At 39.5% G+C, this 26871-nt stretch overlaps 1 protein-coding gene across 2 annotated transcripts in view; it reads right to left on the minus strand.

The window, feature by feature from the left end:
• SRGAP1 (SLIT-ROBO Rho GTPase activating protein 1) overlaps window positions 1-26871 on the minus strand; it is a 138850-nt gene that overhangs the window by 14976 nt on the left and 97003 nt on the right. For both annotated transcript variants that reach the window (XM_066550174.1, XM_066550175.1), the window contains 9 exons: window positions 25481-25678; window positions 25277-25361; window positions 21413-21440; window positions 18436-18469; window positions 15307-15367; window positions 15076-15153; window positions 13439-13573; window positions 3457-3562; window positions 47-271 (listed from right to left, as the gene is read on the minus strand). In XM_066550174.1, the coding sequence (XP_066406271.1) occupies window positions 47-271; window positions 3457-3562; window positions 13439-13573; window positions 15076-15153; window positions 15307-15367; window positions 18436-18469; window positions 21413-21440; window positions 25277-25361; window positions 25481-25678 (950 nt within the window). The remainder of the gene's footprint in view (window positions 1-46; window positions 272-3456; window positions 3563-13438; window positions 13574-15075; window positions 15154-15306; window positions 15368-18435; window positions 18470-21412; window positions 21441-25276; window positions 25362-25480; window positions 25679-26871) is intronic.

Consider the following 26871-nt stretch of genomic DNA (forward strand, 5'->3'; position numbering starts at 1 on the left):
CCTAATGATTTTGTTTAGGAGACAGAAGGATAATATTCTGACTTACCAATAGTCATCTCCAGCCATGCATTTTTCATACACTGGTCCATCAAGTTCTTTCACATCTGGAAAAATAGCCTCATGATGGATGATGATAGTTTTGATTATCTCATTCACATGTGCCTGACAAGACACCTGGTCTTGTATGTCTGGAACAGGCATCAGGGTTGGCCCAAAACAAATGGCCAAGTTGTATGGATCCATCATGTTTTCATCACTGTACTGTGAAAGGCTGTTATAACACAAAAATCAAGAAAAATTGACTTTTCCACTGTGACTAACCTTATTCAGACAACTGTAGAAAACTTTTTGAAATCATAGCTTGGAGATTTCCTGTTGTCATTGACAATCCCACATAAAGTAACGGAACAAAAAACCAAGATTTCTTCAATAGATTATATACACTATAAAGTGAGTTTATGCCACATATGTATTTATGTATGTGTATGTGTTCCCAGGCTACCATGTTGAGTGTACACTGACTTAATGGGCTAACATCAACTGCTGCTGCTTCTAGCTCAACAATGCTCCAAGTGGACTGGATGCAAAGTGGGTCTACATTTCTCATTGGACCTGGGTGCATCTCTTTCAACAGCCAGGTACACAACTTAGGCACACAGAATTGTCTTCTGCAGGCAACTAAGTTCCTGGATCTTGCAAGGGCTCTTGTGACCTTTGGGTTCTGTTTTTACTATAGACTAAAATTTCTAAGCACCTTGCCTTCTGCCCAAAAAAACATATATAACAGTTTCATTATGGAAGTGTCCAAATGAAAAGCCTTCATTGTTATTAATCAACTTTTGCAAGCTCTCCTTTCTTCCAGAAAATGCAAGGTTACTAATTTTCTAATTTGAATGAGAAGTTGCTATCTATTCCCTTGTTTAAAAGCATTTGCATTTTTACTGAATGCCAGTGCTGGCTTTTTGAATGGTTGTATGTGGGGCTAGTCAAATAGAATCTGAAGTGCTGGGATGCCCTATACTGTGTTGTCCTGCACTCTGAAGCAGCATAGGAATTCTGATGTCTGGTTGTGTTCAAATACAACACCATGTTCCCTCTAGAACAGGAATTTTAGAGAGTGTTTTCCTTGTTTAATCAATACATATGCAAACCTTCTACATGACTACCCTCATAACTAGCTTTTAAAATTAATCATGTTTGCCCCTTTCTTATGCCATGATTTACTATCCTGTCCTGTGTGTTAATTGGAGACATCTTGTTCTTCTGATTTATCAGGTGGTTCAGACTTTATACATGCACAACTGTAAAAAAAGCTTGTAACAATCATTGTGAAATGTGAAGTTCTGCTGATGGCTGTTAATAAGCAGTGCTCCTCAGGGCTCAGTGGCAAGGCTGGTACTGTTTAGCATCTCCATGAATGACCTACACAAGGGGATGGAGGCACACTCAGCCAGCTTACAGGTGATGCCACACTGGGAAGGGAGCAGTAAATGTGTCAAAGGTCAGACACAGGGCTACCATTTAGAAGGACCTTGACAAGATGGAGGAATAGAATGGAAAAATGGGAATTCATTCCACAGCATTTGTGACTATATTAGGAAAAGGCAGCAGGTTAAGGGAATAAATGATTCCTTTTCCAACTGGTGCTTGTGAAGTTGCACATGAGGTTCTGTGGCTAGTTTTGAGAGACTGACAAACTGGTACAAGCCCAGAAAAGGACTACTACAGAGATGTCTTGGGAGCTGAAGCATATGAATTAAAATCTAAAGCAGAGAGAAGTGGGTTTGTTCAGCCTTTGGATAAGAAAGTTACAATTTTTTTGCAATCTCCTACTATATATAAGATTATCAACAAGAGCAAGACAGACACAGGTGCAAAGAGATGAGAGGCAATAGACACAGCAAGGGCTATTCCAATGAAAGCACAAAAAATTTCTTTACTATAACAGTGACCTAGTCCTGGGACTGACTGCCTGGAGAGGCTGTGGAGTTGCTGCCATTTGAGGTTCTTGACTGGCCAAAGCCTTGAGCAACTTGATCTAACTTTGGAGCCTTGTGTGGGAGGCTACACCAGGCTAGGTCTGCCATGAGACATGATGACTTCATGTGGTCAAGCAGGCATAACTGCATATGCAAAAAGCAGAATGGGATTTGCAGGAAGTCAAATAATGGGAATATTTTTCCTGTAGATGCATCAGGAGCAATTAGGAGGCAGTAAGGTATTTAATCTGCTTTCCAAATTGCATTCCTGTGGAGAGCACAGATGCAGCTAACATGATCACATAACAAGTACAGCCCTAGACAGCTCTGGTCTATCTGTATGTCTCTGCAGAGGAGAAGCTGTGATGTAATTTACCTCGTGTAATTTTTGGGGGATGGATTCAGTTTCAAATGAATGGTTATTTTCATAAAACTTTAGATCTCTGTCTCTCTCTTAAATACTGATTGAAAGTGGTTCAGAAATTGCTAGAAGAAAGGAAACAGGAACAGCTGTGACTACAGGCATGAACAAATAACCTGGCTGCAAAAGACCCTGTTTCTATAGGAACAGACAGGCTGGATGAAATGGGGAAGGTCACAAAGACAGAATGAATCAGCAAAGGGCAAATTTAGGAAAAAAGAGGAAAAAGGTGATAAGAAAACAGATAGAGCAGGAAACAGACAAATTGACAGTAGAAAGAGAAAACTTAGAATCAGGGCAAAGTGCACATAAGCAAAATTTTCTGTGTAACCACTGGGGTCAGCAAAACCAGAGAGGGCCATGAAGGACTGAAGGAAGAAACACAGTTCAATTGCCTAGCCTGTCTTTTATTTTCTCTTGCAGGAAGAAGAAGTTTTTTCTGGGATGATGAAGACATGAACACCACTTTCCCTCTCAAACAATCCTCCTTCCAGCCTGTGTTTTGCAACGTGAGAAACAAACTACTCTACATCGAAGCATACTCAGGGGATGTGTCCTCTCTGTACTCATACTCCTGTTATCAGAAAACAGAAGCAGCAAGACAAAGTCTCACCCTGGCAGTGCCTATCATCAAACAGGTAGCTTGTAGTGCCTGTGTTGCTTGAATATACTGGGGTTTTTCCCATCAGGAGAAATCAGTTTGAGACAAGGAAAAGAAATGCATTTTTAAATTGCATAAACTAGTTTTAATGTAGCTACAGTTTGTATTTGTTATTTTTCTTATTGTCTTATTCTGTTGCCAGCTTTAATGCTGTAGACTGCACTCCCCATTTCAGACAACACTTTAATCTGTCTTATTCAATTCTGGACTAATGGAATTTTCATTTGAACGGAATCCAGCATTTTCATTCTATTTCCACTGCCAATTAGAAGATCATATTTTGTGTTAAATGGAGCTCAAACGTGAATTCTACATAGAGTATGAGTGAACCCAAAGAACTTCAACAGCAGCAAAGGAAGGCAGAGACAGCTGCAGCAGCTGGGGTCAGTACTTACTGGTTGAGGAAGGCGAAGAGGTATCTCATCACTATAAGGACCGACCTGGGCAAAGTAAGGAGCAGTTTGCGGATGTGAAGAGCCCTCTCATAGAGATTGTCTATTCCTGCAAACAGAAGAAAGTGTTTTATGTTCCCTTGTATATGATTGTCAAAAAGAGCATTCAGTCAATTTACTCAATTTACTTTGACTTTTTATCATCACACGCCTCTAGTCAGTATTGTCTTATTCTGGCCTATTACAAAAATGAGATCTAGAAGTTCTTTTTCCCTCTCATTAAAACCATACAGCTTAAAAGTAACAGTTTTTAAAGAAGATACAAATCTGTCTAAATCAAACACTGGACACTTGCTGAGCTTTACAGCTCACAAAACCACAAAATCAGTACATAAATAACCTGAAGGAACCAAGGAAAGATGCTGGCCATTCCTTTCAAATACAGATGCATTCTCTTAATTTGAATTTTCCCATCAGACATTTAATCCGATCACCAAGCTTCTCTAGCAAGTTTTCTTAATCAAATATCCAGCTATAACTCTCTTAGTGGCAAAATAGGAGAAAGGCCTTTTTTTTTTTGGTATGGAGCCAAGAAACACAAAGATTGCATTTTTCTCAAATGATTTTATAGCAGTCCACGGAAATTCTTCTGAAGTAGGAAAAATCATCTGATAAAAGCATCAGTTCCTAATGTCCTGTAACAAGGATGCACTATTTTCCATGCTGGTCAGAAAGACTGTGTGGGGGCAAGTCGGGCAATGATGGGATAAAAGCTTGAAGTGTTTTTCAGAAAAAGCAGTATCTCAGTTTTTAACTCAGTGTGTTTTCTGAGTCCACAGTAAATGACACTGTGGGAACAACCTCAAATTTCAGTAATGCTTTTTATGTGAGCCAAGAAAGTATGCTGCAATTAACAAAATCTAGGGGAAATCTTAGCAGACAAAGATGAGAAATCCTGTCCAGTGGCACTAAAGTGGATATTCAGCAATTTGGAAATCAGAAACAGGAGCTGATTCCAATAGCTGAAAAACAGATTGTACCACAAAATGTGGTATTTAGGAGTGTACAATTAAAATAATTACTTACATAAAAATGTGTTAAGTGAAAGTGTACATAAGTAATACACATCAGAATTACTGGCATTATTTATGTGCTCTTTGGTATGGCTATTTAAGTATTCATTTGCAGATGCAAAATGTGTGTTGACTTACATTTCTTAGAAGAAAACTGGTATCTAGTAATTGTTATTTTGGTATTAAAAACTAAGCACCAGAAGAGCATGTTGGCAGCAAGACTTTGTTTGCCACCTAGGTGTTATAGTTCACTAGGAAATGCCAGTGCAGCAAAAGGGTGTGAGATCTGCTCCCACATCAGCATTCACAGGAGATTCCACTGGCTCAGCACCACTAGTGTGCTGGGACAAAAGATTCTGGGATGGGATCAGACTGGCCTCCATCAGAGTTTCTGTAGAAGCACAACTGCCTACCACTGCTTGCATGAAGAAGTCCATTTGGCTTATGGTATCTACTGCAGAGGCAGAACAGCAAAACTCTGGCAGGAAGTAAAAATGTATTCCCCAGCAGAGACCCTGAAGGCTGGACAGTGTCCCTGGCGAGCTGCTGCAGAGCTGGTAGGAAAAAGGACTGCTGACAAGCTGTATAATTTATAACCTAATGAGTCACTCTGAACCCAAACACTAGCTGGAAATCAGTTCAAGCTGTCTCAAGTGGAGCATGGGACCTAAAATTTCTTTTTATGTTTCTTGTAAACATGGACTGCATGAGTCAAGAAATACTTCTGATTACTGGTTAAGAACTGGTGTCCATGGCAGGGACATGCCAAGTCTGGGAGCTGCTTGCATAGTGAACATCCACAGAGCAACTACAGTTGTCCTTTCCCATTCCAGTGCATCTTTCAACACTCCTGCTTCAGCAGCACATGTGTGCTGCATGTGGGAAGCTGGAGGGCAGTTTTGATGCAACACCAGGACTTGCATTCTGCATTACAGCCTTTCCTGGCTAATACCTTGTGCTACAGTCCTGCCTCCTCCAGACAATTCTGGAGACTGGCCCTGCTCCAGGTTCAGTCATTGCTGAATTCAAATCAGACCTGAGAAATGCAGCGGGCTGGGACCCAAGGTGGGTTCAGCAGCTCCTTCTAGCAGTGTGTTGCCTGAATGGCTGCAATAGCTCTGTCTAAACTAGTGAGCTAAACCAGGATGGGGCACACTGGCAGGCAATTACCACTCAGTAGTTATCACACTCTCCAGTGTGCTTGTGGTCCCTGCCAACTACAATTTTTCCAAGCAATTCCTGGACAAGTTTGACAGATGCATGAGTCAGGAACCAGTCCCAGTAGGCAGCACAGAGATGGTGGAGCAGGTACAGATATTCTGGCTGTGTAGTCATGTATTGAACTATCCCAGCTGTCCTCCTAGGAGCATGATCAGTACTAAGTACTTGAAGTGACCTGCACTCCATACTGAAGCAGTTACAAGCCATATATGCTTGAATGAGAGGTGTATGTTACCAGTATTTTCCTGGTAACACTGGACCCAGTTTCCATGAAAGTCTCTTTATTGAAAATCCAAACTACTGTCAAGTGGTAAATTTATGTACTTTCCACATTATTTCAAGAGGTTGCACTGATTTGATTTAAAGGAGCTAGGTAATGATGTAATGTATTTGCATGCTGTTTTGAAATGTGGAGCTGAATTTCCCCATTGCTTGAGTGTATGCAGCACATGAGTGTTTGGGTACTTAGGAAAGATGGAATGAATACAGAGCAATCTTTTTACATGCAGGCAGAAAGAATTTGCAGCTCTGCTGCTTCTCATGCAGAGAAAAGCTAAAACATTGCTTTGCCTCCAATGGCTTTGCTAAAGAGAGCCTCAGGGCAGAAGGACCATCCACACTGGTTGCTGCAAGGAAATACTGGCAAGCTCAATGCTGGAGAGAGCTGGACACACCTCCCCTCTCACAGTACTTCTGTTGGAGACACTCTTTTCATTACTCTGATTTTTTTTACCTGAGTGCCTGATGAGGTATTACCCATTTCTCAGCTAAGAAAACAGAAGTGCTTGCTATTACATGATTTGTCCTAGTAATGCAATTTAACTGCTGAGCTGAAATAGAAATCAGGGGATTTGAAAACTGGTTCATTACTCTAATGATATGATGAGACTCATATTCCCAAAGAGAAGCAAGAGGACAAGCCTCTGGCAAGGCCAAACACACTGAGAATTAATGTATTTTTTCTGACTGTGGAGAGAGACAGGGAAGAGAGATCTCTATGAAGGACACAGGAATATCAAGTACAAATCAAGACTAATGTCAACTAAATATCACACAGTGAAATGGTTATTATTTTCTAGTTCCCAGTTCTCAGAGCAAAGCAAAACTTTTGGAGCTCTGCTCTGACACATCTGCCTTCCAGACCCATCTCTGCCATGGGGGTCAAACCCACAAGCAGGAGAGTTTCTTGTCAGCAAAATGAGAAGCTGCTTGTTGTGGGAACACTGTGCTTCTGTCAAAGCAGAGCACAGGAGATAGTTGTAGGGTGGAACAAGAGGAGGGGAAGGAGGCAGCTTCTGGAGTTCCATGACTGTAGCACTTTGTGGAAGAGCCAGGCACCTGAGCCAGAACCATTAATGTACCTTCATCAGACAAGAGTGGAACAAGTATTCTAATAATATAAGGAATTTTATTTTCTGTCTATCCATAACATTATCTAGGCATCTAAGTTTCTGAAGTGTTTTGGATATAAGAAGCCTCCACCAGTTACTACAAAAAATGAAAAACAGAGAGCTCAGAGGTCATTTAAGTCTACAATCTTAGCCTCTGACTTCACTTTAATCCCCTCTGAAAGATGTCTGTTCAACTTGTTCATAAAATCCTCCAAAAAGGCAGTTCACAAGCTCCACAAGAAAATCTGTTGAGGTGCAATCCTACATTGCTCTTGGAAAAGCCTTTATTTACTGATCTCACAGGGACTTACTCTGCAAATGTTCCATGCCCTTCATCTGGATGAATGAATCCAGAAGAGATTAATGTCATTGCATATATTTATCAGCTAGCTGCCTCTCTCTCAGCCACACACTAAGGACTGGTTCTCAATCACACAGATAGACATAAATCCTAGGCACTCAAGCCTTGAAAAGTGTGATCTTCAGTCTCCAAGAACACTGGAACCTCTTCTGGAGAGGCACTGTCACCTTCACTGACTGTAAAGACACACAGACACAATGAATCTCTACTTTTCTCTTCCAGGAGAAATAACAGTTTTAACCACCTGGTCACTCATGATGAGGTTTTTGAAAGGTAACTCCAAATTAAAACAGATCAGAAGTGAACAATCTACCACAGAAGAGTAAAGGAAACCTGAGAGGGGAGAAAACACAGTTACTAACAGAAGCCCCCAAAACACAAATAAACAAAAACTAAATTAGAACTGAAAATAGGGTACATTAATCCCAAATAATATTAAGAAAATGTAAATTAAAGTTTAATTAAACAATAATTCTGAGGTAGTAGAGCATGTAAAAGGCGATATACTCAAATACATCAATGCAGTGATGCAGAATACAATTCTTTTGCATGAGAGCAATTACTGGTGGCTTCAAAGTATTTTGGACCAACTGGACAGCTGCATACTACTCTGTTGTTTTAATTTAAAGAAGCAGAGGAAGCTCTGTGGTTGGTCATACACATGGCCTCCCCTGCAATGGAGGTGAGACATGGTTATCCAACTGAGAAGGTTCAGCCTGGGAGCCAGCAGAGCTCAGAAACACCTGAAAACATCTGAAAGCATCTGAAACATCAGTTCTGGACTGCAAATGTTTGACCAGCCTCTCTAAACAGGCAGCCTCCATGGGCCAATCTCAGTATGAACAACAGGACTGCAAACATTTGGCAAAGGGAAGATATTGTTGATCAAAACATATGGAAGGAGAAACCTGGTGTCAGCAACTAATGAATTGTGTTACAACCAACATCCAGGGCTGTGCAAGGTAAGCATATTTCACAAGCAATGGGAGCCCAAAGGAGGAAGCAAACAATGGTAATGTAAGATGTCTCTCCACTTTAGGACCATGGCTTTGAAGGATAAAATCCAATTTAATATCTCTTTGTGGGGGTTACTTGCTATTTCCACTTGGTGTGGTGCCTACTAGTAACAGTGAATGCCTAATGCATATTTTACACACCCTGTGAATGCCAAATGGGACTGAGTTACACTTGCAGATGTAATTTTTATGGTCAATTTGCAGCTGACAAGTTATCTACATGAATATGTATTAGTGCTGAAGTTAACAATTTGTGCCTCTTTTCATTTTGGTCGAGGAGTCCAATCCAGCTCAAAGATATGTATATATTAACTCAGCAATGCCACTCACAGCTCTTTCAGATCTATTTAAGAAGGCATTACAAGAGGACAAACCCAGCAGTCTCCACTGTCACTTATGGAGGAAAACACTTTCTATTTTGTTGAAACTTTTTCATGGAGAGTTGACAATTCAGAGTACTTTTTACTCTTTAAGTAATGGGCAATAGTCTGGAAAAGAAGTAAAATAATTTTCTTTCATAACGTTTATGTCTTCAGGTAAACAGGCACTGCTGGTGGCAAGGGATTAAAATGATAAAAATCAGAAGAAAAAAAGGACACAAGTTTTCAATCACCTTGCCACTTTTGTCTATGAAATTTAAGGCAAGGGAGATGAAACCATGAAGAACTGTAATGCTCTGTGCAGACATTAAGCAGTCTGAATAGCTCAGGTGTGTCTCCTGCTGCATGGCACAGCTATCTACGTAAATGTGGACTTAAGTAAGCCATGTGTGTAAGAGCTCACACCAGGAGAGAAACTGCAGTCCCCAGCAGTGAAGTGGATCACAGCCAGTCCTACTGAGCTCAGCTCCTGCACCTTCTGCCTCCAGGTAGCTCCTGTTACAAATTCTTGTCTTTGGCCCAATCTGTTCCTACAAAGGGGCAGAAAGAAGTGCACTGGGACTCCCCTCCTTCCCACCCCAACCTTGGATTGTCCTCTGGATAAGAGAATGCTGCTGGGACCAAGAGTAGCCACTCCTAAGGATAAGAAGAAACCATTATGGCCCATGATCAGATGGATTCTTTATGTTCTGCTCTACCTTTCATGCTTGCTCTGGCCCAGCGCATACAAGTTTGCCCAAATTTTATCTAAATTAGATCATAAGCCCAAACAGAATAACATTGTTCTCATGAGTGTAATTAATACAAATTGCCATAAAAATCACAGTAATTTCACATTGTTTCCACTGTATTTACAAAATGGAAAGCATTAACTTACAATGCTCTTTTTCATTTGGAAATATATGCATAAATGTAAAGGAATTTCTCGGTGGCTGTACTGAGGAAAGGTTCATTTTGCAGCTGTAGCCTCAATTATGCCTGACATCCATAACTAAGTACTTCAGTTTCAAGGGGTTTTTCACTGGCAACATCACATTTCCATATAAAATGTGTGACATTCTGCCCTTTTATGGTTTTAAGTGAACATTAACTTCACAAATTTCCTTTCTCCCTCTACCCTTCTGTAACAATTTCTGCCAACAATTAAGAAACCACACTGACATTTATCTTGAAAAACTATTTGAAAAGAATGTTTATTCCTTTCCTCAGTGTTTTTCAGATCATGAATGCAACATGAATTAAGAGTATTTAAAAACACATAATTAAACATGTGAAAGTTTTGTGGATTTTATGTATCTAAAGAAGTTACATTAACCTAAGTTCTCACAGAAAAAGGGAGTCTGGCCCTGCTCCCATTAGCAGGAAGACTGAGATACATAATTTGTGAGGCCACATAAGCACATGAAAAAACCTAATACAACTATGACTGATTCAAAGTGTGAAATGAAGGAGAAATCTTGCCTAGACAATTTCCCTTTTTGCAAGATATCCGGTGTTAAGGTTAAAATATAGCAATGGAAATGGTGTTTTAGACCCACAGTTTATGACAGTGTGTACCATGTAGGTGCTACACAGTGTATTTAGAAATGCTGGGGGTTTTTGTTTGGTTGGGTTTTTTTTTTTGGTTGGTTTTTGTTTTGTTTTTTCCCAACAAAGCATTCTGATTCCTTGGAAGTGGTGCATCATTCAACAAAGCACATAGAATAGTACACAGCTGTAAAAATACTCTGCCTCAGGCTTCTCAGATAACCAGAAGATGCAGCCACACAGCCCCTTGTTCTCAGCATATGGTTCTGGGGCTGGCTCTGGGTGCAAGGTACAAGAGCTGTTCTTGTCCTCATACTTCATTCAAACTCCCCCCACTGTGACAACACAAAGCAAACTCACCCTGGTGTGCTCACAGAGAAAGCCCCCTTTGTCCCACCTTGGTCCACACTTAACTCTCCTCCCTGTGCTGAAGGCATTGATGTGCCATTTCAGCATGCCCCTAATGATAATCTTGTGAAAACCAAACCAAACAACAAAATCATCCCCCCCCATGCTTCCCCCAAAACCTGTAAGAAAACAGATCTCAGACTCTTACAACATATTATCAGACTAAAATCCTCTGCTTTCCTGTACAACAGCACTAGCAGAAGTCAAAGCTAGCAGAACTACTCAGTCATTACACCTTGTTTTGACAAACTGTCATAGAGATGACAATCCAGATTTATGACATCCTCAGAGAACACTCAGTCTAAACCAGGATCAGATGGCAACACCTCTTTCTCAATAAACATTTTAAAATGTTGTTGTGAAAAGCAGTGACTTTGTTCCAGGCTATTGTTGTTACTGATTTCAGTTCTGCTGGATGATACTATTATTTAAATAAAAGGTTGGCAATTCTTTCGCAAGAAAATAATTAATTGCCTACTAGGAACATGCAATAGTTGGACATTCTCTATGGAAAACAAGATCTAGCACTAGGGATCTAGTATTCACAGCCATTTTTCTGGAAGTTCTTAACAACAAAAGAAATACTTTTTTTGGGGTAACTGAACTGGAACCCTCTCAGACAGTGATGCTCTGGAAGGCTGGTGAATCTCTCCTGCCTGTGCAGGTGCCACACAGATCTGTCAGCTCAGTCCATTGAACTTCCACCCCTCTTTCCAAATACCCCATCCCCTCTTCAGCACCTTCAATTGTGAATGAGAACTCTGAAATCATCCAGGTTCCTCTTCTTGGAACACATTTATAAGGCTGTTCTGGGCAAGTATCTTTGCATCTCCTGAGCATTCAGTTATATAATCTCTGTAAACTGAACACTCATTCAAGGTATTTTAAAATTTAGTTTACATATGTATTTAAATCTCTTCAACAGAGCAGACTGCAGTAACATCTTCATGCATAAGAACCACCATTTATATTTCTCTTATGCTTAGTAAAAATAATGAAGACATAAAAACATCAAATGGGCAGAATCTGATAGCAGGAACTTTGAGAAAGAAATCTAGTACAAATGTTTAATGATGAAAGTGATTATTCATTTGAACAGCTTATCCAAGAATGTGGTAGATTTTCTATCAACCAAAGCCACTAAATCAACAAATTTTTCCAGCAGATATGCTTTAATTCATCCAGAAGTTATGGAAACCAGCTCAGGATTATTCAGCAGAGTTCTATCATCCCTGTCATGCAGAAAATCACTCAGTCAAAATGATCCTTTCTTACATTTCAATTTCTGTGACTTGCAGAGATTTTCTGGGCTGTGGCACCACAGTCAGTTAAAGCTGAACTGAAGCAGAACCAGGATTGTGCTTCCTAAAAAGACACTGTCCCCCTCAGCATCAGGGATCAGACTGCTAAATTGTGTTTTTTAGGTCTTTAGGACTCCTCAGTGCCACCAAGTCTGTAAGCAGCAACAGCTGCAGAAAACCCAGCAAAACAACGATACCAAAGCACCACACATAGATGTGATCACAGTGCTGCACGTACCTGTTAACCTCCAGGAGAAACTATTGCAATCCTCCGTGTGGGGGAAGCTAACCACACACACTGTGTCCCCCAAGTAGGGAGCCAAAAACCACACCTGACTGCCAGCCTGGAACACTGTGTACCCACCAACTGGTGGCCTTGCCTGCTGGGCTGAGATCTCTGCCCAAATAACAGTTTGGAGAGCCTGACCTCATCAATATCCCAAGCGACTGGCTCTCATTACTTGAGAAACTGCCTCTTTCTCCATTTGGTTGAAGGGGGCAAGTTATAAAGGAAGAGTAGAAAGGAAATTCTTCCTCAAAGCTAGCTCCTCTGACCACTGTGCCCACAGGGAACAGCAAATCTACTGATGGCTGGCTTGGCCTCACCCCTCAACACCTGCAGGGGTCAGTGAATTGGAAGAGGTTTTGTGCATGTCACAGCAATTCACTCAATCCATTGATAACTTTCCAAATTACTACAACCTCTCCATGTCTGGTCATGAACACCAGCAGGGCACAGATCATGCAATGCTCCTCCAAGGCATCCCATTGCAACTCCTGTGTGGGAAGGCAGACCAGGCTCTCCTGCAGACAACACCCAGCTCTTCTCCTCCTTCCCTGCACCCAAGAGTTTTCTGGGTTAGATTGGTGGTTTTCAGCAGAACACAATAAAGGTCCAGAATCACACAATGTTGAGCAGTTAGTTACTTATTTACCAGTGCTGACCCCAAGCTGTGGGGCATGAAAGCCTTGGAAAGTAACACAATCTGTTTGCATGTTCACGACTTCATTCACTTCTGTCTGCCTCAGTGCACAGAAGAAAATAATAATGTGTTTAAATTTAACTATCCCTTGTGTACCAAAAGATATTCTTCCTGCCCTGTTAAACAAAGAATTGTACTGTACATTAATCCCAATGGGAAAAGAGAACAACCACAGCTGTGAGTATGACTAACAACTGAGCCAGACTGTTACACACAGCAAACAAATAATCTCAGGAAAATCTGTGAAGTTAGCTGTTTTTTCAGGCTACTACTGTGTATCTGAAAGTAAAATCCTATTGAGAAAAATCAGAAGTTTATACTTACTGATACAAGAAATAAGATCATTAAATCTTTCCTTAGGAAAGACAGGATTTTCCAGCCCTCGGAAATAGAGCTTCAGTACTCCAGCAACTGAGTTAATGTCATGGTTACTTTGGTCGTCTGCCAAAGGATTTTCACCTTAAAAAGTAAATAAAGTGAATGGAACACACATGCAGGAGCATTCTTGCATGGAACATTTTTAGAAGTGAGTGACATTTTGGGCGGGTTTTGTTTTTAGTATGTGGGAGGTGGCAATGCAAGCATTCAAGTAAGATAATAAACACTGATTTAGAAATCCCAGGCTATGATTAAACTAAAAAAAGGCAGCCTAAATAAAGCTTCCTTAAAATTACATAACCTAGTGATCTCTTAGGTCCTGAACTTCCAACTAGGTATTTATGGCCATGTTGTGATTTACAGTTAGTAAAACAAAATAACCAAACACTCTTAATTGAATAGAGTTCTGCAGACTTTTCTTTGGAGCCCTACATAAAACAAATGGAGTTAGACCACTCATTGAATTGAATATGTGTCTTCATTCTAAAAAGTTAAAATACCAGGAATATGTGCAACTACTTTGATGAAAATCTAACTGCAACCTCATCCATGACTGAACTGTTTTATTTATGTAATTTTAAATTACATAAATAATCTTTATTTTGAAACACTTTAAAATGTATGGATCTTCAAGGATAACGCTACCTAGGAGGAGGAGTTAAGAATAAGCAGATTTAAAAGCTGCAGAGTGAAGGGATGTGGCTTCACTTAGCAAGTGAAAACAGCTGCTTTATGTGTCTTGTCAAAGAAAAGATCAGGTTTAACAAGATATATATAACTAATATTGGGAAGCAAAATACTGTACATATATTTTATGCTTTTAGTCACAAGACTTATTGCTTCAAGGGTTTTGTCATTAGCAGATGATCTGCAGAAATTTTAATTTTCCCTAGAAATTAAAACAGCCCAGCTTTTAACACTCAACAAAAAAGAATGTAAGATTTACAAAGATTGTAACAATATTGCTTCAATACACTTGGAGGATGGCTGGATCCTCGTTTCCCTAGCAGAACAATCCAAGCTGGGTGTTGCAAGCCACTGATATTGAAAAAGCTGGCTGTACTTCCTGGCATTTTTCATGTAATTCCTCCTCTGGGGGGCTGAAGTTTCCTTTGGGAATGAAAAATGGAATGACCCTTTTTTTAACTCCCTATTTTCCTGGATCATGATGCAACTTGGGCAGAGGGGCCAGAAAGTTAAGCACTTGTATTCCAGAAGATCAAGCAACAGGACTTTCAAATTTCATTAAGTAGTCTCATGAATCAAATTAAACTCATTACCTTTCTTTTCTGAGGATCTTTAAAATAAAATATAAAAAAACTATTATTTGCAGTTTACCATTAACAAAAAACTAATGTTTACAGTTGATTGTAGAGTCATATGCCTTTTTTAAACAAAATGAGAAAAACCCTCAAGGTCCTAGGACATAATGGGGGAAAAACCCACCCGTCATCATTATACTTCATGTTTAAGCATGTGATGGTGGAAAGTTTTAGGTGCAGCACACAGAGAAAATTATTAGAATTTAAAAGATTTTTAAATGTCAGATATTAAAGTGCTCAAATAAATGAAAATCCAATTACCTCTCTCAAATGAATTTTTAATATCATTGACTTCCACCTGGGAACCAGACACTCTAAAAATCCCCTGATGCTGAAGACCTGCAGAAAAGATGGGAGACAGTGCTGAAAGATTACTTTATTTTTTAAGATACTTAAAATGTGTATTTTAAATACTAAGGTGTGGTGCTAAATAAGTAATGTCAAAGACACACAAAAAAGGACAATAATGAAATAGTTTTTTTCAGAGCTTACCATATAAATTTATAAATCTGATACAGCTTTCCACAATAAGAGGAATGACTTGCCCCGAATCCTGCAAAAACAAGAGCAGAATGAGTGAGCTGCAGATCAGAAAGAGGAAACCTCCCTGCTATGGCCTCAATGTGAAAATGCACTTGGTCAATCTAGATGGACATACAGTGCTGGCAAAAAAACACCTAAGAAAAAATACCACTTTTAACAGAGGTCTCTTCCCATTTAGGGAGGGAGGAAAAGGAACAGGTAAAGCAAAGGATTATGGTTCTTAACATCATTTCTTCAGGAAATTCAGTTCTCTACCTCTGTCACCATATCTGGCTAACACTGTATGTGACATCTATGCTCATGCATGCATTTTAGATTTTTGAAGCAAAATGAGTTAAAGCAGTAAATTTACCTTTTAAAAAGATTACAATTAAGAATAATAATTAATGATGAAGATGATTCCTCTATATCTATTTAACTGACCTTTCTTTTCCTGGTGAAGAAAATCCTACATGGACCTAATTACACAGGACCCAATTCCTCAATGTGGGGTTTTCTTTTTGTAAGAAGTTTATCACAAACAATTTACAAGGCTTTTCTGGATTTGCTGGACTATGAGAAACATTCTTGGAGCAGAGCCACTAAACGACATAGCATGGGGTACCATGACGTCTCCCTCCTGACTGAAGCACTGCTATGGGCTCTGCTGGTTTGTGTGCCCTGCCATGGGGCAATGATGGGCTGGCATGTTGTTTCTGGCTGCTCTAAATGGCTGGCAATCCCCGGGTGCTGAATTGCAGCTACCCTGAGCTGAGCATGTGGCTCAGCTGCTTTGTCACTATGCACAAGGTTACTGGGAAAGGGAGGTCACAACCTCTATCTCCCCACCTGCAGAGCTCAGAAATCACAGCTCCTCATCTCAGCAATGACACAGCAGTAGGTCTGTAGCTACATTTACAGCTCCACAAATTGTTTTAAAAAGGGATAAATGGCATTTGTGATGGGAGGTGGAGAAGGTGACTATATAATAATTATATTAGTGAGTGACTTGTCTTTTTCTTTTAAACTGCTTATTTTCCAAAATAACCATTGGAAACTTTTTGTTTTGGCACTTCAAGAAATGGATATTTTAATCCAAGTGACCAGAAGTTATCAAATACAGATTAAACACATAAATGATACGATTAAAAATTATTTGGAAAAGTTGGTGCTTATGCTGCAGAAATTACTGTTTCATAAACAATCTTCGAATTTCTTGTCTTGGAAGCTGTAATTTTTCTTTCCAAATGAATTTCCAATATGTAAGTGCTCAGAGAATTGACTAATTCATTTGGAAGTTTAGTATAAAATCAGTCTGAATTATAAAATCATTAATTCAAAAGCACCTTGTAACTCAGAATACATATTTCCTCTTATAAATTAGTACTTTGTTTTCATGCTAAACTACACTAAAGGGAAGTTTATGAATTAAGCTCAAATAGAAAAAAACAACAAAAAAGTTTGAAAAATAACACACAGTAAAGCAATTGCCCCTTCTGAGGTAACCTAACCCCCTAATCTTACATGTACTCTGCACTGTTTTAGTGGGGCTTACAAAAGACTGTTACCACTAACTCTGCTATTTAAACTGTGGCTTGTTTGTCTCTGAATTCGAAACCTAGCAAAGACTGGCTAGCCAAGAACCAGTAATGGCTGGATTAGCATTTCCTCTTTGACTTGTGTCATGATTCAGTAAGACCTAAATAAAAAACCCCTTGGATCAGGTCAGTTGTTAAGCCCAGGAACACCATAATCTTCACCAACACTGAGCAGCCTGGCTCTCCAGAAAAGCAGAGTATTAGCAAAAATGCACAACATGCACCCACATCTCTTGTTAGTAGTTCATGGTTCATGCAAAGAATGTAAAGCCTAGGAAAAGATAGTGTTTGCAGTAAGAAATTACAAAAAAACCCAAAACCCAAATCCCTTTCATACCTGTTTTTGGAGAATCTGTTCAGAACCACACAAAACTTTGTACTTATGTAATACCCCGAAATAATCTAAACCAACAGCTTTGCCTTTTGGAACTAATCAATGAAAAATAATTTGAAGTAACCATCTGTGTTGGTGAGTGTCAAGAACAGTGACCCTACTGCTACTGTGAATTTAATCTGATGTGTGAAGTCAGTGAGTGGATATTTGTGACTAGTTAGAATTTCTTACGATGTAAAACTCAATCACAAAGCAGTTTGGCCTGACACTGTATTTCACTAGCTGTGCCTGTCAAAATGACTCATCCCCACCAGGAATGACACGGTCTTTGGGCAGAGAGGCTGTCCCACATTGGCAAATCTGACATAAGGCTACCAGCTTTTCTGACCGTTCCTTTTGAAAGACTAATTATGTAGGACTCCCCACTTGCAAGTAAGCCCTGTCAGCCACACTGCCATGTTCCCTTGTGAGGGAAAATGATGGGGTACCATTTCTCCTGAGTTGCTTTGTCCTTCTCTAGTCATGGGGCTTTCACTGTAAGAATCTCTGCTTCCTTGCTTACTTTAACCCTTCAGCAAGAAACTGCTCATGATACTTATTTATTTCCTCATGTGATGATTTCTAAAGGTCTTTGCGTTTCATGGCACCTCCTGTGTAACAGTAACAATGAAAATAATAATTTCCCCTTTAGTTGTACTGAGGATGACTGAAAGCTTGATTCAAAGACAGCTAAATCAATACAGTGCCACTGAGCACAGAATTTGTTCTGCAAAATGTCTGCCACTAGCTATACTCAACAAGAAAAAAAATATCCCTGTAATATTCAAACCAAATTCACAGAGCTTGCAGTCAATAATTTCATTCATTGCATTTATAAATGTATTTTTACAAATTTTCAAGATTTCTTTCCTGTAGCTGCGTCAGCTGTGTCCAAAGGCACAAACTGTGATGTGGGCAAGTCCTTGAAAATGAGTAAGAGAATATCCATCATTTAAGACTACAATCCCTCCAGAGTTCTGCTCTGGTTTAGTTTTGCCTGCTATATTTGTACACTCATTTCTTACTGCAAACTTCTCCCTCCAGGTCTCTGAAAGAACTCATTTTGAGCCAGGCAGGAATGCAACCCGAGAGCGAGGCAGAGCTGTTCTCTTGTCACCAGAACGATACCTGATGTCTCGTGTGAGAGTTCCTTCGGCCTCGGCTAGAAGCATTATTAGAAACAAAAGTATGAGAAAGAAGAAGATAGTAAATACAGCAAAGATACAAGATCCAGAATAGTGTTGATCACAATTTCACACAATATAATAAATTCCTAAAGTCATAGGAAATCAAAATCTGGATATCAAACCCAGGGAAATGCTGCTTCTCCACAGACTTTGAACACTGGATGTTATGAAAATAGCAAGCAGGAAATTGTGGTAAATTGTGGGATGCACTACTACATCCTACCTACTACATGGAGCAAAGTTTCCTACTAAAAGCAGGCTGACAATACTATTCCTACTTGATTAACACAACTGTAGGGAGGCTAATGTGAGAAACGAATCCCTCTCTTTCCCTTTGACTTCAGGAAGTATTATATTGATCAACTGGGAAAGAAGAGCCCCAGGACAGACTTAAACATAATGATCTGCCTCAGCTTTGGTGAGCTGGTGACCATTATAGTAAGAAGTGTTGAGATCAGCCATGGGGGTGGCTGGTGCCAGTACCTTGATGAAGGACTCCAAATCACCATTAAACAACTTAGCACTATACTGTGATCGGGGTCTGGGCTTCCTGTGTTTCTGGGGCTTAGGGGGAAGATTTGGAGGCCTAAGGGAAGGGAATATGATTACTGAGCAAAGTAGAATTAAGTCACACAATAAAATGAAATGTCTGTAAGCTCATGGCACAACAGAACATTGTAAAAGGGAGCAATAAACACAATACTTATCAAATAAAGACTTTCCATCAAATTTAAGTGTACCACATTAAAGAGCAGAGAACTCCACCATTAAGAATTACTTATGGATACATAATGACATTCTTTATGAATCCCTGTTTTGCAGTTTTACCACATAAATTTATTCCAAACACTGCACAATTGGAATGGCTTTTTTTGTTGTGGTCATGCATAAAATGTGCAGCAACCACTGGAATTCATCCTGCCAGCCATGGCAGAACACAGACCACTCGAAGCACCTCATATCAAGCAGAAAAGTTGCTTCATGTTGGAGAAAATTCAAATGCAAATTAAAGCTGCTCAGCACACTCCTAAGATGCTTCAAAACCAAACTGTCTGCATTTTCAACTAGAGCCAAGAAAGTTAAACAGCTTTAGCCTTGCACATCCAACCAATTAACAACTTCACACATGAAAAGAAACACCTTGCTAATTGGCTAATGGAATTAAAAGTATATCAACTTGAACAAATAAATAAAACCAGAATAACACATAAAGAAGCAAAGGAAGAACACACAAAACTTTGGTCTGCAAAATTTACCTAGTGTGTTACACGTGGTGACCAATACTGCAAGAGATTACAGGAAATAAATACTGTTCTCTAGATCACAAACTACTTTGTGAATGTCATGTCAACAGTTAAATGCCAACAGCTTCTTTAGTTCCCATGCACCAGCAGTTTCTACAGGTTTTTTGGACTTAGCAAAAAATCAAATGTTTTTGGGGGACCAGTGCAAAACAATAAGGCATAGAGCATTCAGCAGTGGGACTTCAGTTTGTTTGAGTACTGTCAGCTGTTTTAAACTCATCTTTAAAGATATCTTCTTCCTTTCTACAATTTAACTTTGACCTTAAAGAAAATTTCTGTTTGCATGTCTAACAGTCCAGAAACATAACTGAACCTTGGGGCAACAGGCAGGGCCCAGCCAAAGCCCAGGAGCTGGTGTGAGGAACAGATGGGCAGGCCCTGCTCCTCAGAGTATTTTTGTCTAGGTGACCAGCTGTAACAAGATATGAGGTAAGATGGCTTCACTGCTCCCCCACTTTGCTAAGGCAAAATCATTGACTGAATCCACCATCTCCTTTCAGTTATTTACACAGCAGGGAACTTAGGATGATGTGAGCCTGATGAGTTGCCTGCATTGGAGTCAAGAAAGGAGGTTTTTCTCATTAGACATAAACTTGTTGATTTCCATGCATTCCTGGAATGGTAGCACCTGGAGGCAGAGTTAAAGGTACAGTTGTCAGAATTAATGGCAGCAACTGAGAAGAATGCTCTGATTTGTAACCACTTTTCAACTGAGGTCATGTAAGCTAAGAAGCTGAGGAAGTCCAGCTTCACAGAGCTAATAGAGAAGATGGAGTGGTGGGAGAAAATCTGGTGTAAAGTCTGTAGAGATGTCCTGGAAACATCAGGACCAGGAAATATGGTTCTTGAAGGCATTGGGCAAGGATGTATTGCATGGGAAGGGAAGGGAAGAGTGAGACCAAGCAAGCTGGGCTGGATGTTCCTGCTGTAGCAGTGATACATACAAGTGGCAGCTGCAAATTCAAGCAGTTGCCATTGCCCCCTCCTAGTCTCTGGGGGCTGCAAAGCTTATCCAGGTTTATATCTGGAGGCAGCTTCAAAGCTGTGGCATTACACAACTGAAAAAGTACATGCAGCACAAAGCTGGGAGATCTAACACTGAATCCCTTCTCTTCTGTGGATATATAGAGCTGTTTCAGTATGGAACACATGGATGCAGGGGGAGGCAGGTATTAGTGTTCAGAGCTGGGTTATCAAAGACACAGCCCACTGCCCAAATTGATCTTCCTGCCAGTTTCTTTTAAACTGACCAATTGAATCACAAACTATGAGAAGCAAGGTATCTCTGACAACTGAAAAATATTTCTTTTTGAGCACTTAAGTCCCCCCTGCAACTTCCAAATCTGATGTGTAATTCACAAATATTTTTGATGATCTCCCAGCTTGTCCCACCCTTGACATTGGCCAAAGCAGCTCACAAAAATGAGGAAGATGAATGGTCTGATCCTTTACTCATCAGCATGCTGAAACAGAAATGCTGAATGTTAAAACACACAGGGTCCGTACATAATTTATGTAACAACAGCAACCAGCCTTATAAAGTTCTAAAATTTGTAAATTCTAAGATTTTATCTATTTTTTAACTCCAAACCAAGTCAGATAAAAATATCTTACCTTGTTGTCATGTATTCAGCTCTGTGACCTAGAAAGTTCAATAAACAGGAAACAATGATTTGTAGGTTTTAGGTTGAAATTTTTGTATCTAAATGATACTTAGCAAATTATTTTTAACCCTAACTTTCGTACTACCAGCAAAAGATATACAACTATACAACAAACAGGGCACTGTAGTTACCTAGTATCTCCACAGTTCCACTTAAAATACAAACACAACCCATCTTATGGAACAACTTTTAAGGAGCCTACTCAAAGATTTAGAGTCACTTGATACTGTAAATAATTTCAAGTAAAATTCCAAACAATGTCTATTGTTGGTGCTCATATGTTTCAGTGACTAAATCAGTATGGAAATAGAGCTGTGCCAAGATTAGATTACATCTCCCCCAGTGCCTTGTGCCTAAACCTGTTCAGTGCTGAAAATGCAGGGCTCTAGACATGAGTAGTTATTAAAAGACTGCCTACTCTCTTTTCTCTGTGTATTACAGGAAAAAAGCACAACACTATCACTGAGAAACACCACAGAGAACTGCAGGGAACTGTAAAGAAGCAAATATCATATTCCAGAAAGGTTCCTTGGCAGATCAACAGACCAGTAAATTAGGCATGACTGACTCATCATAATGAAAAGCAAAATAATGAAACAGGACAAAGATCATGGTATGGTAAGTTCCAATGAGCCCAGCATTGCCAAAGGGAGATTGTGCCCTATTAATTTAGTAAAAATCTTTGAAAATGTCAGTAAAATACTGGATAATGAAGAATCAGTTCAATTAATTTACTTAAGCTTTCAAAGGCCACTGATAACTTTCTTCACAGGAGGTGATGAAGGAAACTAAACAGCCATGGATAGAGTGGCAAAATATTCTCACTGATCAAAAACTGGCAAAGAAAAGGGAAACCCAGTGGACTTATAATGGTCTTTTTTCATCATGGCAAAAAATGTAGCAGCCATTTACTCAGACCTTCCCATTAGGACCATTTATGCAATCCAGAAGGCATTTATTAATATCTTGAGAGATCACAGCAGCTAAGGAAGCAGAGCACTGTGCAGATAACTGAAATACTTTTGTATCAAATCATGACAAAACTGTGAAGGCCTTTAAAGGGGTTAAGTGACATACACTGCAAACAAAATTCACTATTAACAGGCTCAAGTAAGGTATTAGTGAAGAATTAAACACCTATGCCAGTGAACAGATCTATGGATATGACCTCTCAAAATCACTCTGAGCTTCACTTGGGCTAGGTCCAAGTACACATCCCAGTTTGAAGGTGACACCAAACCAGTTTTTCAGACTCCAGGAAGAATGAATAACAGTAATATGAAAAACATACTATTATGTGCCAGTGTTCAGATGCGTGCAAAGTACTGCACAGTACTGAATATCCTAGTCTGAAAATATATTTTGCAATACTAGAAGAGTGTGGATCCCCTCAAAGTGGCACAAAGAAAAAGCTCTGGGAACAAACTCTGACAGTAAGACATGTGAATCTTGCTGGCATCTATTTCAGATAGGTGAAAAAGAGAGATCAAAGAAGAATATGAAAAATAACCTATGACAGAAAAAGAGTAAGCCAGGGACTTCTCCGTACTCAGGTTACTATGGGAAATTCACTGAGACTAAGAATTCCAAAAATAAATGTTAGTAAACCAGAAGATGTTACAAATGCTGTGCCTGGGGGGTTTTAAACACATCTTTGTTTAGGGCAAAAGGTGTCTGGGCTTTAGGGGAATTTCTTCTACAACTCCTTGTTTTCTTTCCTGCATTTCCCTTTGCTTTGTTGATTTCTTCTTTCAATAGATGAGCCTTTGGATCAGAACTAATGCGACCATCAGTGTGTGTAAATTGATACTATCAATTGATACTATCAATTGATACTATCAATTTAGTATCAATTTCATTTGAGTGTTTTTTATTTACTTTCCAAGTTTGTAGAAGCAGATTCAGCACAGAGCACTTCATCTATCTTCCCTGAGCAGATCATGAATATGTATCTGCTGTGTTCATAAACAGCAAGACTGTAGTAGGCAGGTGATGAACCAGAATAGAAGCCAAATGCTGTTAACATTGTGGGCAGCAGATGGAACCTGGATCTATTCAGCCTACATCCTTACACTCTATAGTTTTGAATGAAAGCAAGAAAGGGTGCCAAAGGAAAACTTGCAGTTGAGACAATCCTCTCCTTCTCCCCACTTTATTTAACACAGCACACTGTGTTATTTGTCTGCAGTCTTGCTGATATTAAAGTTTCCAGAAAAGGCAATTTGAGAGGAGCAGGGGAGCAGTTCATGTCCTACAAATTAATTTCTATATTAGCTACAGCAATAACATTCATAATACCACTGTAATTTGATCCTTTCAATCCTCCCCATTCAAGAAACTTTCAGAATCCAGGTCCTCCATCCAAGACATGGGCATTTTAATGCAGGTCATGCCTCAACTGAAGGGGGTACTAAAACTTCTTAACCTGTAAAAATGATGGCTCCAAATATCAGCTTTCAATGTAAATGTGTATGTTTGAGGTACTATTTGTATGTGCCATGCTATGGTGCTGGGACAACAAATACGTGCAAAACCACTGTGGGCAACACAGATTAACTACATGGGGGTTACAGATGGTGTGTAGAAGGGAACTCTTCAAACAGAATAGTCCAAGCATGCCTCAGCATGGCAGAATGGCCCAGAGCCTAATGGCAATTTATCACTTGGGTCACCCTGCTGAGAAGTTTTTCTTTAGGTTTCCTTTCAAACAATTCTTTCCTTCCTTTTTTCCAACATGGTTTATGCAGCAGATTTTTTTGCCTTTTATCTCCCTCCCTTTCACTGTATTTTTCCAAAGACATTTTCAATGAGCTTCCAGAAGAAAAATGTCCTCTTTTTTTGACCAAAGTCAGCTGCACACTGTTTTGTGTGAATAAACTGTTCACCACACACATTCAAAATAAAAATCTATTAAATGAAAACCTCCACGAGAAAGCGGGTAACATAGGTAGCTGTCTAAAAACAGGTACCATCTTCTACAATTCAGTTTTGAAAGAAAATGCTGCTTATATCCTACCCCCAACCTCAGTCACTCCCTGGACAGAGGCACTGTTTGGGTTATAGCCACTGAAGTGTTAATAGCTGTTCAGGCACCTCCACATGATTTGGGGATCTGGGCTTTTGTATTAAAAGCAAAAAGAGATGTGATTAACTACAGATACTTGGCAGTAAAAAGAAAATAAGCTGATACATCTCTTAGAGTAATTATTTTAGCAAACAGGTTTCCTTTCTTGAGTCTAAACTTTAAATCACAGTCTTTAAATTCCAGAAGAAGATTTTTATTCTTTGTGGTGTAATCTTACTTCCTCTCAAGTCCATTCCACTCTGTGTGTCTGGTCTTCAAGGTTTGTACTGCAATTCCCCTTTTCCCTTCAGTGCATGAGGAAGTGTCTGTTGGGAGGGCTGGTAAAAGGCTGGAGCTGTGTATAGTGTGTGATTCATTAAAAACCTCAAGTCAACAGAAATGGTTAGGGTGTAGAAATACTACATTTGTCACAGCTCTTAAATAAACCTGCACTGACTGTGTCACTCTCCTTGCAGGCATGAGATTTTTCATTTAATAGTTCTGTTGCCATATACAGTAATTTGTCTAAACACCTGTGCAGTGGAAATAAGTATGTGTTGAGGAAATAAAATCAATTTACTGTGTATACTCTTACCACTGCACCAAAACTGTGATTGGTAAAAATCAAATCTATGTTTACTGGACAATTAAGCTTTAAGTTTTGTATTTTTTTTCCTGTGTATCTTTGGCGTTTCAGTAGGTTCATTGTATAGTCTGGAATCACTTTTCAGTTTACTGCGTGATATTTACCTTCTCCGAGTGTCCTCTGCAGCAAGTCATGTTTTGCTTGAAGTTTTGTGATGAGATTGCTACCTTCCAGATATTCTCTGAATTTCTGTAGAAATGCAGATGAATCTATTACTATGCATGACACATAAATCCCAGGAACTTTTGGGTAATGATTACTTCAGGTGTTTGGTCTGCATCAGATGAATGAGGAAGCAACCAACATACCATGAAATAGAACTGCTCTGTTTCCTGCTGGTTAGCTCTTCTTTTTGCAATGCTAGGCTTACTCAGGTATGTCTCAGAGACTGTTGACTTCACAGACTCTGTTGAGCGACTGTGCTGGAAACACTCTGACACATCATAATCTTCAATGGTGACCATATCTTGGATTGTCTGCAGGGTAGCCTCTGTTGTTTTCTTAACCTGGTATTAAAAAGCAGAGTTTGCCAAATGCCAGATAAATATATAAAGGAACAGCTTAACAGGGAAGCTCATTACTCACAGTAATTCTCTGGCACACTCCCCCAAACAAACTGGTGTGTAAATGTGAAAAGTCAGGTGTGCGATAACAGATATCTATGTAATAGATATCCTGTCTCATTCTCTGCTTTATCATGGTCTAACCCACAAACACAGATGTACCCTTGTGTTGACTCCTGTACTGTACAGTGCTGTGATGAGGGCCACAGTAATGTTCAGACTGCAGAAGTGGAATACATTGTTGACAGAGAGGGCTTGAGAAAGACAAATTTCTTGTTTGTTCTCAGACCAGACTCCCAGCCCTCCTATGACCTATGGAGCACCACTGCTCATAGTGGAAACCCAGGCATGGATGCTGTGGACAAGGGATGCAGTTTCCACAGTGCAATAAAATAACTGGCAAGATTCACAAGGATGTGATTACTTCCCAGTTTTGCTTCAGATGGAGTCTCTAGTAGGGTCAACCAAATCATGAACATGTCTGCACACAATTCCAATGTAGTCAAATATCCCTTCCATGCCTGTCAAACATGATTTTCCCTGCTATGCTCTTGTACTTCATTTCACTGAAAGAAATTATCTTTCTCCTTCCATCTTTGTTACCTTGAGAGACTTTCTGTATGCAGGTGGTTGTTTTTTATTTTATGACTATTGTACATGTCTCATGGACATTAATACTTTGTTCTAGATATTCAACATACAAACTAGAATGAGAAAAACTGACATCTTGAAAACTTATCAGTAAAGTACACGAAGAAACTAAATTATTTCTATGTTTCCTTTTAGGAACAAATTCTCATGTAAACTGAAGGACTTTAACATTGCCTCAACTGTGATAAAAGTGCATTTTATTTCCACTGCCAGAGCAGGGGAAAGACAACAGCATCGTTTTTTCCATATTTTACAAAAAACTGCATTTTATTTTGCTAGGTGAGCTGTTCCCATCACAGGCATTCATTAGTCATGTTTATAAATAGCTGTAGCTGAGAGCCTAAGAGATCTTGACTCAGCGACCACAAAAGACATTTCAAATTCCTTTGTACTACAGAAGAAGCAAGTTGAGAACTGGACAGAGGGTGGTCACAAAAGACAATAACTGTTCTCAGTGGCTTTCTGTCACAAGAATTTAAAAATAT

Source organism: Molothrus aeneus, chromosome 5 (assembly GCF_037042795.1).
Source record: "Molothrus aeneus isolate 106 chromosome 5, BPBGC_Maene_1.0, whole genome shotgun sequence".
NCBI classification, from domain to species: Eukaryota; Metazoa; Chordata; class Aves; order Passeriformes; family Icteridae; genus Molothrus; species Molothrus aeneus.